At 39.5% G+C, this 16291-nt stretch overlaps 1 protein-coding gene across 2 annotated transcripts in view; it reads right to left on the reverse strand.

Moving 5' to 3' along the window:
• Window positions 1-16291, reverse strand: part of LOC121282022 (fibronectin type-III domain-containing protein 3A-like) — a 156271-nt gene that overhangs the window by 2792 nt on the left and 137188 nt on the right. For both annotated transcript variants that reach the window (XM_041195356.1, XM_041195355.1), the window contains 8 exons: window positions 13589-13694; window positions 13319-13494; window positions 11200-11313; window positions 8789-8938; window positions 8348-8631; window positions 8010-8222; window positions 5968-6134; window positions 3332-3453 (listed from right to left, as the gene is read on the reverse strand). In XM_041195356.1, the coding sequence (XP_041051290.1) occupies window positions 3332-3453; window positions 5968-6134; window positions 8010-8222; window positions 8348-8631; window positions 8789-8938; window positions 11200-11313; window positions 13319-13494; window positions 13589-13694 (1332 nt within the window). The remainder of the gene's footprint in view (window positions 1-3331; window positions 3454-5967; window positions 6135-8009; window positions 8223-8347; window positions 8632-8788; window positions 8939-11199; window positions 11314-13318; window positions 13495-13588; window positions 13695-16291) is intronic.

Genomic DNA, 16291 nt, shown 5'->3' on the forward strand with positions numbered 1-16291 from the left:
ATTAACATACTGATGTTTATGAGAGTTACTATTTGCAAAAAAGCTGCCACATTTCCTGCATTCCAACAATGATGATAGCTCAGAAGTACTTCACTGGCAGTAAACCGTTTTGGGATGACCAATGGTTGTGCAAGGCTCTTCAGAATTTTTTTGTTCAATAAGGACTATAACCACTCAAATCAGGCATGATATGGGGGGAAATTACAGATATATAAGGTTTCCATGATTAAGTCAACAATAGCCAGTATTCAATTCCTGAGTGACATCGACACACATCCACTTCATCTCAAACCTCAAGTTAACACACCAATCTCAGATATCAATTTTATCAGCCAGAAGCAGATTTGGTTCAGGAACATATGTACATTTATATACCAGTAGATGTACCATGATAATGCTCACTAAGTGAGACTGTTGTTTGCTTCTCCATTATTTAACCGTCACTGTCTGTTGCTCCATTGATTGAATGAGAGCCAGTGTGTTCCTTGCTTCATTCATTTATTAATTTGCTGATGCCAAGTGTTCAATTAATTGATTAATTCACTATGCCTGCTTCTCCATTTAGTTTTTGATGTGTTGGCATGCTCAAAGGTCTATTAATTCACTAAATAATCTACTTCGTCATGAATTCACCAGTGCCTGCTGCTTCATTTTTAAAATTAATTGCTATTCCTACTGCTGTATTAATTTATTCATCTACTGGTATTCCTACCCTATTATTTAGCAGTGCTGTAATGGTCAACAGTAACCTATAGTATAAGTGGTACTACATGAGGTTTTTTGATGGTCTGTTGGTTCCATTTTCATACTGTGATTGTATAATGTGAGATGATGGATTTTTAAAAAGTATTTTTGGGTATATGTGGTATTCTGTAAAGAATTGTATTTGTGTGTTTCCATACCTTGGGAGCGTACTGTCAACACAGGCAGATATCAACGACAAGGTTCAACACCACCTTCAGTGGGCCAGCGCAGCCTTCGGCTGCCTGAGTAGGGGAAATGCACTGAAATCAGAACTGTGTGCTGAGGACGTGCAAAAATTGTGAATTTGAAGCAGCCACCCAGTTTCAAGCCAGAAAAGTCTGTTTTCAGAAAGCAGTCTGAAACTTTCCTTTTGGATTTCCACCTCTGAGTGGAAGTGTTTGAGGAGTTGTGTAGTACACCTTTGTTAAAGTGACAACAATTATTTGCCTTGGGTAATATTAATGGATTTTTATAGTTAAGATCTATAAGGGAGTTGTTGCCAAGAAGGTAGCTTACTTGTGCATTTTGGCCAAGTGGATGTTTTGGGGGTTGTTCTGTCAGACTGTTTTAACTGTGTGGATTTTATCTTATGTGCTTTTTTCCCTTTTTAATAAATCTTTTAACGTTTAACATCCTAAAGGTGTCACTGGAGTTCTATACTTTTGGGGTCAGTAGATTTTCCTTCTCATTTTCAAAATACGAAAAAAAAAGGTTTACAATCAGTAGGAAAGGTTTCATTTTGGGATCTGGCTTCCTCAGCAAATAGCATCTTCTGTGGTCATAACAAATGTCAAAAAAGTCAATGGCTCTTCGCTGTAATTTAAATTCTCCCCATTAAAAAACTTATGCTATTACAGTGATAGCTTCAGTAATCCATTGTGTTTAAGCTTTATTTCCCATATGCAATTTCACAAGGAATCAGGTAGTACACATTTGTAAGTGCACAGAGTAACTAAAAGAAGGTTACACACTTCAAAGCTCAATGTTAAAGAAAGTTAAATGGACTATGTGGTAGCTAAAATACAATCTAAAAGGCAAAAGTAAGACTGTAAATTACTGATCGTGACTTTTGGCAAACGAAACTGGTCATGTACCCAAGCAGAATTTCCAGTCTGAACACATTGTGACCACTGAAATACATACATTTATTAAAATAATTATCTTTCCAAGAATCTTAAAACAATAATGACCAAACTGAATATCAATTGACTGGTAGAATTCAATTAGCGAGATCAAGAACAGCTTTGAGACCCAATTAGTAACTCTACAACTTCATTACTGATGTCATTTTATAAAAATGAACAGGGATGGATTCTTTGTTAAAATAATTTAAATGTTTAAATATACAGTATCCATGTTATGAAGTTCATGGGACACCATGCTGTAACTGCTCCATTGGCAAGATCAAGTTAAAATCTCAGCCAATTATCAGTGGCACGAATGTTTTTTTAAATTTTGCCTTTGCCTCCATCCCCTATATCCAAGCTAGTGCTCCATAGCCATGAAACTCAGATTTCTTAATGTTGGAGTTGCTGAGTTCTCAGAGCTGAGCAAGAGTGTTGTTGACTTTCAGTTTTACTTAAAAATCTCCTGTGGCATTGCATATGAAGCACCAATACCAAGTGAAGGTTTAAAATGCAACACATTCCTCTTTCCCATTCTAGTAGTTCAGATACATGATTAATACTGCATCCCACAGCAGTACTAAAAGAATGGGTAGCTCTCCAGTATACTGGCCATTTTGCCACCCTCTAAAAACTCATTACTCACATGTAGTTGCGAGATGGAAAAAGAAGAAAGAAATGTTTATACATTAAACAGGAAAAATTAATGAAATCTCCAGTTTGAAATTACAGCAAAAATCCAAAAACAGTGTTACTGGGAGGCAGCCTGTATTAAATTAATAAGTCACTCAAAGAACAATAGAGAGCATATGGTCAGATGAGATAAAGCTCAAGGATTTCATGAATTAATTTATGCCAAATTCATGTCAACTACCCTTAATCAATTTGTTGTTTTATTTTCATGCCTTCTTTCACATGGCTGGAGTCTGAATTAACTATATATTTATACAGAGCCCATGCATTTCATGTGATCTAAGAAAGAAGCTATTTAGCCAGTAGGTAACATACAAATATTCATGATACAATTCCATTTACTTATTGCATTTTTAACGAGGTGGTTAAGGATGCTGACTAACTGGTTTATTTTTAACATTGGGTTAAATACTGGCAAATTGTTTTTGCTGAAGATCAAGAAATGAACAACTTGGATAAGTTTAAAAAAACACTTTTTTTCCAATTCCTAACTTGTTCACCACAGCTTTTGTTGACCGAAACAAACAGACCTGAGAGATGGAGTTGGGAGGCTTAGATCACTTTGGTGAAACCATCATCTCACAGTGTAACAAATGATCTTGTAGCACAGTAACATCTAGCTCCTTCTGTTAAATTGGAAATGTCAACTCAAATTCAAGACTGACACAGAAAGCTCAACTGTGACTGGAAAAGTGTTACAAGCATTAAGTGTTCCACTTTATAAGACGTGTTGGTACATTCAAGACTCCTACAGGAAAATGTAACACTACCTGCTCAGTATCTCTCCCAATAATAATCTGAAGTGTGTAAACAATGGCATCCCCTTTCATTGGCTGTAGTGCTTCCCACGTGATTTCACAAATGTTTTCTTCCGACATTTGTACTCTGGGAGCTGCAAGGGATTAAAAAACACATCTGTTTACAACATAAAATTAAGTGTTAGGCAAAGCAGAAAATCCAAAAGTCAACAAAAATCAGTGATTTCTTCTGTTGACACTCACTCACTTATAAATTCAAACCTAAAGGAAATACTCAGTTAACTTTTGAGTATTTATTTCCCTAGTTCTAATTCCCACACTATGCAAGACATGTTCAATGCCACTTTTGTCACTGATATATTACTTTGAATTGTCAAGCCTAAGGTTAATTTGACCAGATCTTCTCATTATTTCAATTTATGCAATTTATTGTATTTATTAAAAGACTAGTTCAAATCAACAAGGGAAAATTAGAGGGGTGGTGCATTTATGTGGCATGGAACAGGGGAAATCATGTATTTGTCTGGATAATTACTGCATTTTAAGTTCTTCCATGATCGTTCTATATTAGGCTATACCTAATAAAGAGAACTGGAGGACGAATAACAAAACTACTTCATCAAAGAGTCTGTCAACTGTTTAACTATCATCTAAGCACTTAGGGAAAGTAGTACACACCACTATTAATGCCTCTGCATCTAATACAACTTAGTGACACTGCAATAGAAGGCAATAGAAGTATCTTGAGTGCAGCATAGCATTCTTCTGCTACATTCACTGACAGTTGTGTTTTGTGAAAGCAGAAATAAGTGTTTAACTAGGGATAAATTAAGACACTTACAGAAATTCGCATTGATGTTTACAGGCAATGGGGAAATGTAGACTTTTCATCAAATGGTCTATCAATTTCACATAAGATTAGGAGCAACACAAACCTTTTCATTTGAGAATATTTAGTACAAGTATTTCATGTTTTACATGATTGATAGAAGACAACTATTACATCAGGCCACAATGATAACTTCCTCTGTAAAACTTCAGTCCTCCATCAGTTCATGTTATTACTCCAGAGAGAGAGGCCATTAAGTTTTTTTGCTTTATTTCACTATCTTTTATTACACTATAATTGCCTAAAAGTAAATAATGATTCAGTGACATTTTTAGAAGTAACCTTCCAAGAAACCCTTTCTTAAGGCATGAAAAATATGTTTGTAATTTGCTATAGTGATTCAATGTCCCTTTTCATTCCAGGGTGCTAGTAAACCATGTGAGTAAAACCTAGGTATTAAATGAATTAAAGGGTTGCCACTTTCTCAGAAGGAAAGCATGAAAATTTCATATTGTCAGAGTCTGAGGGCTGAATCGCCCCAGATTTGCACTAAGTGCAGTAGTGGGCCAGTAAAACAATGTTTTATCTATCGGCCGCAATGGTGGGTTTTCACACCAAACCCACCACATTAGTAATGCATTCCGGAGAAACACGCGATTTCCATGGTGGGTGGCCTCTCATTCGCCCACCACACCATCAACTCGCTGCTTCATCAAGCCGGGCGCCATCTCAGTGCTTCCAGACCACGACAACTGCAGGGAAGATGTCCACGAAAGGCAACTGCAGCCTCCAGATTTAGTGATGTGTCATTGGAATGCCTTTGGACACCGTGGAGGCCTGCCACCAATGTCCTCTACCCCTGCTCTGGCTGCAGGATGGATAGCGGCGTGACCAACCAGGCTTGGCAGGCGGTAGCAGTGGTGATCAGTGCTAATGCTGCATGGAAGAGGCTGGCCATCCAAAGCAGATAGAGGATGAATGATCTCATCCGTGCAGCCAGGGTATGTCAACTATCTCATCACTCTAAACTCTCAGGCTCAAGGCCATCAGACATTCATTGGTATCTCACTCATTGCCAGCTCAAGGGACACCATCACCCATTCTCACACACATACCCTCTCATGTTCATCTGGCCTCATCTCCTCTGGAGACTGCCTCCTCAGCCCTCACCGTATCTTCAGGGCACTTGTACAGATCAACATGTGCCCACACACCCTGGATAACCCTCCTTCCCCAGTACAGCCCTTGTCCTGCAGCTTCTTGCCTCTCTTGAGGCCACTTTTCCCCCTTCGCCAAGCAAGCCCTGGCCCTGCAGCCATTGAAAAGCCACCCAGATATGGCTAATCTGGTAGATAGAGACCTGCCCTGAGCCCCCTCTAAAAGTGATGTGGTGCTGTGAAGCCTGGCACTGATGATCACAAGCGCTGACTAAATCAAGGTAGGTAAACAAACCTAGAAGTTCCAAGCAAAGTGCAGTCCACCAGGTGCAAGTCGCTTACATGCTGTTGGGAAAAATGTCGGCGTGTTTTCCCACTGACCTGGACAGACAATCCAGCCGGGAGGCCGGAGGTGGGGGGAGGGGGGGGAAAGATTCCGGCGGGCAGGCCTAATAATGATATACTGATGTATTACAATGTGGTTCCCAACATCCGATGGCGGTGAATGCCAAGCGGATGAATGAGAACTAGTTTCATGCCATCATGAAACCAATCGGCGCCATATTGTCCACTCACGACACTGAACACACCTGATGCCAGCAGGCACGGAAAATCCCAGCCTGACACCTATTCGAGAAAAAAGGCTTTGCACAGATATCTACCTTTAAGTGGAGGTGGTGGAGATTTGGTTGTGGTGAAAGTGTAAACTTCAGAAAATGGTCCTTCTCCAGCATCGTTGTATGCTTGAATTCTAAAGTTGTAAACTGAGGACTCATTCAGTCTCTGGACTTTATATGTATGACAAGGCCCGCTATAGATAGAAATGAACCTGAAAAATATGCAGATGGTAAAATTATATCCAAGCAGTTATAAAAGCCAGTCTAAACAGCCAGCACTAACCTTAAAAGTAAATTGTATTACTTTACCACCAAATTTAAAAAACTAGCTATGTATACAATAAAATATTCACACTACACGCCAGTTGGAGGTCACATTAGTAAACAATGGAAATGCATGTTTTCTTCGGCATGGACAAACCACAAGCATGTGAAACATGTCACTACATAAATTAGAGCCTTATTTATAAATCAGATCAATAGGTGGCATAGTTTACTCCAAGAATCTCAATAGAGACCAGAGATGGCATTATCACAATACAGTGAACCAATAAATTATCAGAACAAGTGATACTTAGGTTTGTTCAGCTGTCAGTACACTGACAGTACACTGTCAGTAACAGCATGAAGTAGGTTGCCTGGTTCCAGATATCGTCATTGGTTCTTGTCCCCTCTGCAGGAATGCCATCAGTTAAAGGCCTGTTAGGGTCAACAGACCTCTTGACTCAGTTGGTAAAGTTAACTTAAATCCTGACATCCATATTACCAGATTGTTGCAAAATACTGTGGTTTGAACCACAATATTTTGTTGTGATATGGCAGGTGGTATGTGTCAGGCTGACCAAATCCACAAGGGAAACTTGGTCACGCTATCATGACGATTTTGCAATTTGTATTCATTACAAGAAACTTTGCGCACAAGTCAGAAGTAATGAGTCTACTACCACCTTTAGAGGTTTTAAAGATTAAATTAAAACATTAACAAAAGAATAAACTTAAAACACACACAAGATTACTCAGAGTGGTGGGAGTGTGAAACAAGCTGCCATCTGACGTGGTAAATGTGGGCTCACTCTTAAGTTTTAAGAATCAGTTGGAAAGATACATGGATGGGAAAGGTCTGGAGGGTTATGGACTGGGTGCAGGTCAATGGGACGAGCGGAATAATATTTTGGCACAGACTAGAAGGGCCGAATGGCCTGTTTTTCTGTGCTGTAGTGTTCTATGGTTCTATATATAGATAGATAAATGCATAAATAAACTGATCAATTAATAGAAAAGCAATTACAATTACAAGGTTATAACAGTTCGCAAAATTTCTACTTAACCGGACGCCCAAATACAAACCCCCTTTAAGGCAACAGTCCAAATAGATTCCAAATTAAGTTATCCAGCAACAATACCACAAGCATCCATTGGACAATAGTATTCCAAAAGCTTTTAACACAACTTAGGTTACTGGAAGAGCAACCTTCTGCAGGGCGGCTAGAGGGTTTCCCTCCCCAAGCTTGTTTCAAGATCTCTCACGGCCACCCGTCACATAACCTTTTATCCTTCTTTAAATGTATTTGTCCCTTTTTGGTCTGTAAATCCCATTGTTTCAACTTGCCTTTAGAAGTTACTTTTCCCAATATAAAAAACTTTCATGTTGCCATTATGGCCAGCACTTTTGTGAAAAATTAACATAATAACATTGCCTTATTTATCTTGCCAGTTGTAAACATTTTCCACGTCCCTTTGAAATTCAAAGGCTTCTCCACTTATCTAAAAATGCAAATTTCATTCACACCATCTCTGCTGAGGCCTCACCCCTAGCTTACTCACCTCCATTTCAAATGCATTTTACACCTCACTTCTTTGACAATTTAAACCTTGCAGTCAACCGTCTCCAGCCCAATTAAATCAGCCACACACACATATAACCTGCTTTACAGTATCCCACAATAATGTTAGGAAAAATATGATAGTTTCTTGACACTATAAAAGTGGAATAAATGGAAATGATGGCCTGGCGTTCATCGCACGGACAAATTTTTCCATACTTGTTATCTTAAATGAAAATAGGGTTCGAATGGAGCCAGACTTACCTTCCAAATTTGTCCTCCATCTGCAAGGTATATTGTGTTGAACCCGTGGTTAAAGTTTTGTTGGGCCCATCCCCCCACTTAAGCTTAAGGCTCTGGTAGCTGACAACTGCACACTCTAGGTGAGGTGGCTCAGGAGGTAGTGGTTTTGTTTTGGCTTTAATGGAATGACTGAAAGGGCCTGCTCCAATACTGTTGACAGCTTGTACTCGTATCCTAAAATACAAAGGGCACATCAAATGCTGATACAGGCTGATATGGTAGTTTCAAAACTACTTTCAATTTTATATTTGTTCACTGAATGTATTGGAAAATATGTTCAACTCAGTCTAAGCAAATACCTGTATGATGTATCTGGTTGCAGATGCTCAATGATGGCATTTGTGACGTTGCTGACTGCTGCAATCTGTTTATCTCCATATTCTATGTTGTAACCAATGACTTCAGATCCATGGCAACAAGGCTCCTCCCACTGAATAGCAAGGCACGTTGATGGTGAAGGAAGAACAATTTCAAGCTGATCTTCATCAATCACTTGCAGTACATTCACTGCAGCTGGCACCGAGGCAGGTGTCATACATATGGCAGTGCTGCTGTAGTACCCAGGACCTGCAGCATTCACAGCCTGAGTGAGGTAAGAAACAAAGTGCACATCACCCATTTCAACAATGTGATAATGGAATAAAAGAACTGGAAAAGTGGCAGTCACAAATGAAAAACCAGAAACTCCACCCTCTTTGTTGTAATTCCTACATTAAAACGTCTGAAGATATTTTTCATACCTGAACCCTACAGTAGTATGCTGTCGCTGGTGTCAGGGCTTTCACTTCATAACAAAGGGCAGAACCACAGTAAATAACCTGCATGCAACCTTCCATGCCTCCAAATTCTAGTCTGAACTCCATGACTTCAGAACCATTAGATGAAGGGCACTGAGGAGAAAGAAACACAAATAACTGCTCTGCATGTTATTCTACAAAGCAGACATTTATTGAAAATACTCTTCAAACTGAATTTGCAACTTTTCAAAACCATTCAATAGTCAAGAGAATCTACCCGCCCAAAGACAGACCCCGCACTCAATGTGCAAATCCAGCAAATTCTTGAAAATATGGGGGAGGCTAAGATCGAGAATGCGTTTGTAAATCCAAACATCAGTGGCATAAATCAACCAAAAAGTCCTGGAAATTCACAACTCATGGACTATCCTTTAAGGCCCTGAATTTACTGATGTAGGAAGTATATGATGTAGCAATTATGTGCATAATTGACACACGTTATCTTTCTGGCAAGAACTGGGAAATGCATCATACATAATGAATTCAGTTGGTTTTCAGACAGATTGAAGATATTCCGAAAGCATTGTTATGATCAAGTGGGAAAGGGACTGAATGGCTCACCTCTTTTCCCTCTCCTCGTTAGACCGCAACAGTTTTTCTTTTTAAAAAGATATACTTGCCAAGTCAGTAAGTGTTTAACAGTTTACGTGCTGTATCATAAAACAATTAATCTGACAGGTTTTCTTGAGTTTAACAAAGAAACAAGTTAGCTTTGTTATACTTAAACCGATCCAAGTAAATAACATATGCTCCAACTTTCATGTGCGCACACACACACACACACACACACACACAAAATTCACACACGCACTTCAATAAATGAGAATGGGGGAAGGACAACGATTGTCAATTTATAGAGTCCAGAAAAGTAAAAGGAGTATACAGTATGTAGTTTGGTGACTTGGATGGCTTCAGGCTGAATTCTGTGGTCTTGCAATTTTCCTTCAGTGGTCCCAATGCTGACAATTTAAGGATGTAGATGGCTGATATGGCAGTTCTCTTGGAGAGTGCTGTTTTGTTTTAAGAAATCTCCATCTGCAGCAGGGACACCCCTGGATGGTCACAGTCAGCAAATAGGGTTCAAAGTTTTCAAGATGGGTTGGGGGGAGGGAGAGGGAGAGAGAGAGAGGGGGGAAGAAGGAACATCACTCGGATCTTCTCTCATCAGTGCCTCAGCTGTTTGTCTTGCTTACTGCAGAGAAAGCAGGTTAAAATACACCAAGGGTGGGCCTGTCACAAGGCCATCACCCAGTGATTCAGACATGGTCATGCTTAGTGTATTCGGCTTTGTAACTTAATCAGTTCATGTTTGGGAATCCTCTCTCTGAGTGTATCCCGTTGTTCAAGTGATTGGTTTAGCGTAGTTCCATTGTACCTTGATGAGTTAATGCCTGCGAAGCCCTGTTGAATTTCCCAGGTGATTGCCTTGATGCCTTGCTAATTGAGACAGGATACGTGATTCACTCATTCTCCTGAGACCACTGTCCTTGATAGGTGGCAAATGCACTTGTGGTGTCTCCATTTCAGTGGGTGACAATGTTGGGGGTTAGCGATGCAAATTGGGTAGCCATGTTTGTTGCAACCTCAAGTCACACTTTTAGTTTGCGTTTTAAAGTCTGTTTTTAAAAGTTCAGTTTGGTTGTCCAGCCGGTGGATTAAGCATAATAATTTGGCATAAAACACGTTGTCGTGACAGTATTAAGTAGCATCTCGAAACTGTAATTTGCATGTTCAAGTCACCAGGTGAAATCATTTTCATAACTGAGCACTGCAGCCATTGTTATTATTTTGGATGTTTTCTAGTCTTGCCATTAATTCACAGAGTAATCTTTGGATCTGAACTTAACTTGTCAAAATTTTAACTCTTTCTACACCCCTAACCCAGCCCACAAATTATTCCAATAGAATTTTCCAAAAGATAGCAATTTATGCAGGATAATGCTCAGGGTTAGTCATTAAAACATATTGTAGAGAGAACATGAGTTATTTCAACTTGAGAAAGGATAATGTTTAGCTTGAGATCTAATATAGTAGAACACAGTGTGAAATCCCACTTGGATAGATAAGAGTTTGGAGGCAGGTGGTTGTGATCAGATTTGAATGTTGGCAGCAGTCTTTTTGAACAATATACTTCATGGAACAATTTGTAGATAGGACAGTTTTGGCAGCTAACAATTGCCAACGTAATGAAAAATGTCTTCCTGATGATCATAATATAACTGTTGGAATACATTCTATAACAGTGGAATATCTGATATACTCCATCTAATAGCGTAAAACATAATATTGATATCCTTGTACAGTTCACTATTTAAAATTGCTAAACTCAATAATTTAAATATTAAAAAGCTTACCTCCCAACTCACTTGCACGCACGTGGCTGTCTTACACGTGGTTACAGGTGTATTGCATTGGTCAGGGGGGGCAGCTACGGTGGAGATATCAGTCCTCACAGAATGTGGGCCATACTATGGAAGGAAGCAAATCACATGCAGTTTAAAATTGGTTAATTAAAGGCAACATCAAATGTCACAGACATTTCATCTCAATTCTATAATTGACAAAACTGCCAAATAGGGACACGGGTTTGATAACCCCATTTAATGACTTCAAAATATTGAACCTGAAAAGAAACATACAGCTTGGTTTTACACATTCAATTTACAATTAGAGATACCATGATCATATTACAATTGTCATAGACAGAATGTACTTTCTCACAAAAACACATTGATCATGGACAGTATGTGGGGTGTGTGCATTTTTACCCTCAAGGGATAATGCCTTTAAGTAATTGAAGTAATTCCAACATCGAGCTTTTTTCAATTTTATACCACACTTGCCCCAGAGGTTTAAAAACACAATATCTCAATCACATTCACTATCAGACAAACAACAATTGGATGAAAAAAAGAAACAATATGATTACAATGTATAATTGTCTCTGTCTCTCTTTTGTGGCAAATCTGTAATTTCTTAGATATGTTGATGCTTTTAGCTGAAGGTCTTGCAAGCAGAGGTTTCTCAGTTAGCTGCGAGGCTTTTTGTAGTTGAATTTCTAGGAGGCTGATTCTCAGGTGAACTTGGAAGTTGGAACAGGTTGAGAAGAGTCCTTCTCCCACTTTCAAGGTATTGCATTTTATTACCTTGGCTGCTTGGTTGAATGCAGCTGGTTCAATGACTTTCTGATGGTTTCTCTGTCCCTGCAGAGCTCATGTTTGCTGTTTTAAAAACAGGCAACAAATGTGGCTGGAAAAACTCAGCAGGTCTGGCAGCATCGGCGGTGAAGAAAAGAGTTGACATTTGAGTTTTTCCAGGTAATTCTGTTTTTGTTTTGGATTTCCAGCATCCGCAGTTTTTTGTTTTTATAACAAATGTGGCTGACTCACCTATGTGACCGGTTACAAGTCCATAGCCCTTTTCCAAATAAGGCAGGCGGTCAGGTCAATAAACATCCTGTGTTTGTCACTTGATACTTTGAAATTTACCCAGTCTGGGTTCAGATGAGGGACCATCATAAAGCAATGGGAGGTCAATGGGGACCCATTCAAATTGTTTAACTGTCATTGAGTTTCAATGCGTCTTTTGTCCGTGGTGAACCAGAATTGGTGAGTCAGCTAGAATGCTGTAGTCTTTTTGTAGAAGTTCTATCCTTAAAAGGATGTGAATTCCCCATATAGCTGTGAAAGTCCATATTTAATTAGGTATTTGCGTGAGTCTCAGGATTATCTGGGGCTACTACTGCCAAAAGTCACATGGTTTGCAGCAGCCATTTAACAGTTTGTTTTTTGTTCAAAAATTTAAAGTATGGTCTGAAAGTTCATAATAGACTCAAACCTGACAATGGTCTGTTCAGCATTTCTTTGAACGTACAATAGCATGAACTAAAAGTTGCTGACAATTGTAAAATCAACATAGTTTGGAAGGAACATGTTCTGTTGAAGAGTCATACGGACTCCAAACGTTAATTGTGTTCCTCTCCGCAGATGCTGTCAGACCTGCTGAGTTTTTCCAGGTATTTTTATTTTTGTTTTGGATTTCCAGCGTCCGCAGTTTTTTGCTTTTATCTTAATGTTTATATTGTTCACATGTTAGTGTGGATTAATCATTTAGCTGTTCTGTCATTTTTATGTAACTTGTTTTTTTTGTCCATTTTATTTAGATTTTGAGAAAAATACAATTAATTAAAAACTGCAGTATTACCTGGAGTACTAAAATATTAATTCAGATCCTACTTTAAGCTACAAATGAGTGGATGGGTGGGTGGCTAAAACATGACTTTTGAGAACAGCACTAAATTACATTTTTCAAAATCACATTAAAATGCAATCCCCCAAAAATTGTGCTGTTACACATCTAGTTATTCACAATCACATGATCACCAGAAGATTCACGTTAATATCCACTGTTAAATTGAAAATCATTCCAGTTATGTTAAAAAACACAGCTCAGTCGTCTGAATTTGTTTCTTACCCCAACTTTGTTTGCAGCTTTTACCCAGAAGCTGTACATTTTTCCTGGCAAAAGACTGCCTATTGTACACTCTAGCTCTGGACCCTTGTAGACAAGTCTTCGATCATCCCATCCTGGCTCTCCAATCTCCACAGAGTATTCTGTGACCATGGAGCCACCATCTACAACTGGTGGTGCTGCACAGGAATGATAAACATAAAAGAAACTATTAGGTCGAGATGTAGGTGGTGTGTAGGCAGAAGTGCAAATCATATACAGGAAAGTTCTTACCCCATCGGAGTGCCATTTCTCTAGCTTTAGCTTTACCAGAGAGACGAAGGGGTTGACAAGGTCCAGGAGTGATAGCTGCAGTCTGTATAGCTAAAATTTCAGATACCTGTTTATTTAAAAAAAAAGACTGATAGTTACAGCATCATTTTCCTTATATTATCCAGCTACAATTTAAAATTATGAATGAATCTTTCAAGTTTCCTTAATTTTCCAGATATAGTATTTTTCTTTAAAATTCAATTTGATGGTGCAGTTTGATGCGACTCAAAAATTTTCAGCTCTATTTATAACATGAGCTTTGCACTGGTGTAAATTAGATGTTGCAGGAAATATAAGGAGATTCCAATGTAAAGACCACCACTGGTCTGCAAGCAGCACTGATTCATAGCTGCATGTTTCTCAACATCAACTACCTTTTATGCTTTATACATAGGCCCAGGGCTTCAGAGTTCTAACATAAGGGAAAATTCCACAAGACTTTTTTTTTTTTAAAAAGATGCACCTAAAAATACTGTCTTACTGTCCAAAACATGTCAATTTGACACGTAAATTTGTGCCTGCCTCCACAACAGCCTGCTCTGTACATCACCAAAGGAAGCACTCCGATGCCTTTCAAAATGGCTTGTTGGAGGTAAGGGTCCCAACTTTCAACTTGCTTGGAAACCAATCAAGAGGCACCCCATCCCATCATTTCCAAGCTGCTTCATGGTGCATTGGTCTATGAGCAGGCTGGCAGGAAAGCAAGTTCAATCCTGCATGTCTCCCTGCAGCTAGGAAATTTGACAGAAGTCAAACAGAGCACATGCAAATACAGCAACGCCTCAAAAATCTGGGGGAGAATGAAAATAAGCTCAATAGAAATTCACATGAATAAGGTGCACTGTATAATAGATAGTAAAGCTCTCAGACACAGAACTCTGTAGTCCCAATTATAACGGTTCCCCAGGCAAACATGGGAGGGCTTCAGTGTAAATTTGACTAGATTTCAAGAAAGTAGGTGGCAGAACTGACAGCCAGATCAGTTGATTGGCCAGCTGTTGTAGCTCAGGCTAATGCTACCAGGACAATAGCGGGGAAAGTTACTGGAAAGAATTCTGAGGGTCAGAATATATCTGTACTTGGAAGACAAGCATTAATCAGGGACAGTCAGCATAGATTTGTTAAGGGAAGGTCGTGTTTGACAAATTTGATCAAATTTTTTGAGGAGGAAACCAGGAGTATTGATGAAGGTAATGCATTTAATGTGGTCTATGTGGGGTTTAGCAAGGCTTTTGATAAGGTCCCTCATGGCAGACTGGTCAAGAAAGTCAAAGCCTATGGGATCCAAGGCAAAGTGGCAAATTGGATCCAAAATTGGCTGAGAAGCAGGAAGCAGAGGGTGATGGTAGAGGGATGTTTCTGTGACTGGAAGTCTGTTTCACAGGGCTCGGTGCTGGGGCCCTTGCTGTTTGCGGTGTACATAAATGATTTGGACTTAAATGTAGGGGGTACAATCAAGAATTTCGCGGATGACACAAAAATTGGTAGGGTGGTAAATAGTGAGGATGATAGCCGTAAACTGCAGGAGGATATCAATGGACCGGTCAGGTGGACAGAGCAGTGTCAAATGGAATTCAACCCGGAAAAGAGTGACTTGGGGAGGGCTGACAAGGAGAGGGATTAAACTATGAATGGGGGGGACCCTGGAAAATATTGAAGATCAGAGGGACCTTGGTGTGCATATCCACAGATCCTTGAAGGTAGGAGGGCAGGTAGATAACATGGTTAAGAAGGGATACTTGCCTTTATTAGCTGAGGCATCGAATATAAGAGCAGGGAGGTTATGCTGGAACTGTATAAAACACTGGTTAGGTCACAACTGGAATACTGCATGCAGTTCTGGTCACTACATTGTACGAAGGATGTGATTGCACTGGAGATGGGTGTAGAGATGGTTTACCAGGATGCTGCCTGGGCTGGAGGGTCAGAGCTATGAGGAAAGATTCGTTTGGCTGGGGTTGTTTTCCTTACAGCAGCGAAGGTTAAGAGGAGACCTGATAGAGTGTATAAGATTATGAAGGGCATAGATAGGGTGTATAAGGAGGCACTTTTTCCATTAGTGGAGGGGTCAATAACCAGGGGGCATAGATTTAAGGTAAGAGGTAGAAGGGTAAGTGGGGAGGTAAGGAGAAATGTTTTCATTCAGAGGGTGGTGGAAGTCTAGAACTCACTGCCTGAAAGGGTGGTTGAGTCAGAAACTCTCATAACATTTAAGAAGTATTTAAATATTCACTTCCGTTGCCAAGGCCTCCAGGGCTATGGCTCAAGCGCTGGAAAATGGGGTTAATGTAGTCAGGTCTTTGTTGACCAGCGCAGACATGATGGGCTGAATGGCCTCCTTCAGTGCTGTAAACATCTGAGTCTATGAATCTTTTCAGGCATATGAATCATGAAATTTCATTGCTTTTTGACATCACAGCTGTCTGCAGATCAGTGAATAGCTTTCAGAATTATGAAAAAGTGTACAGCAGTTCAGCCACAAGCTCTGAGAGCAGAGCTGTCACCTACAAAACTGACAAGAAATGGGTTATGTGGAGAATTTATGCACATTGTTAAAATGCAGTTATTTAATTAACAAGCTGATTTACTATCTCCAAAAGAACTGAATATTATTGTCCGAAGAAGAGTCATATTGGACTCGAAACGTTAACTCTGCGCCTCTTT

This window comes from Carcharodon carcharias, chromosome 9 (genome assembly GCF_017639515.1).
Source record: "Carcharodon carcharias isolate sCarCar2 chromosome 9, sCarCar2.pri, whole genome shotgun sequence".
Classification (NCBI taxonomy): Eukaryota; Metazoa; Chordata; class Chondrichthyes; order Lamniformes; family Lamnidae; genus Carcharodon; species Carcharodon carcharias.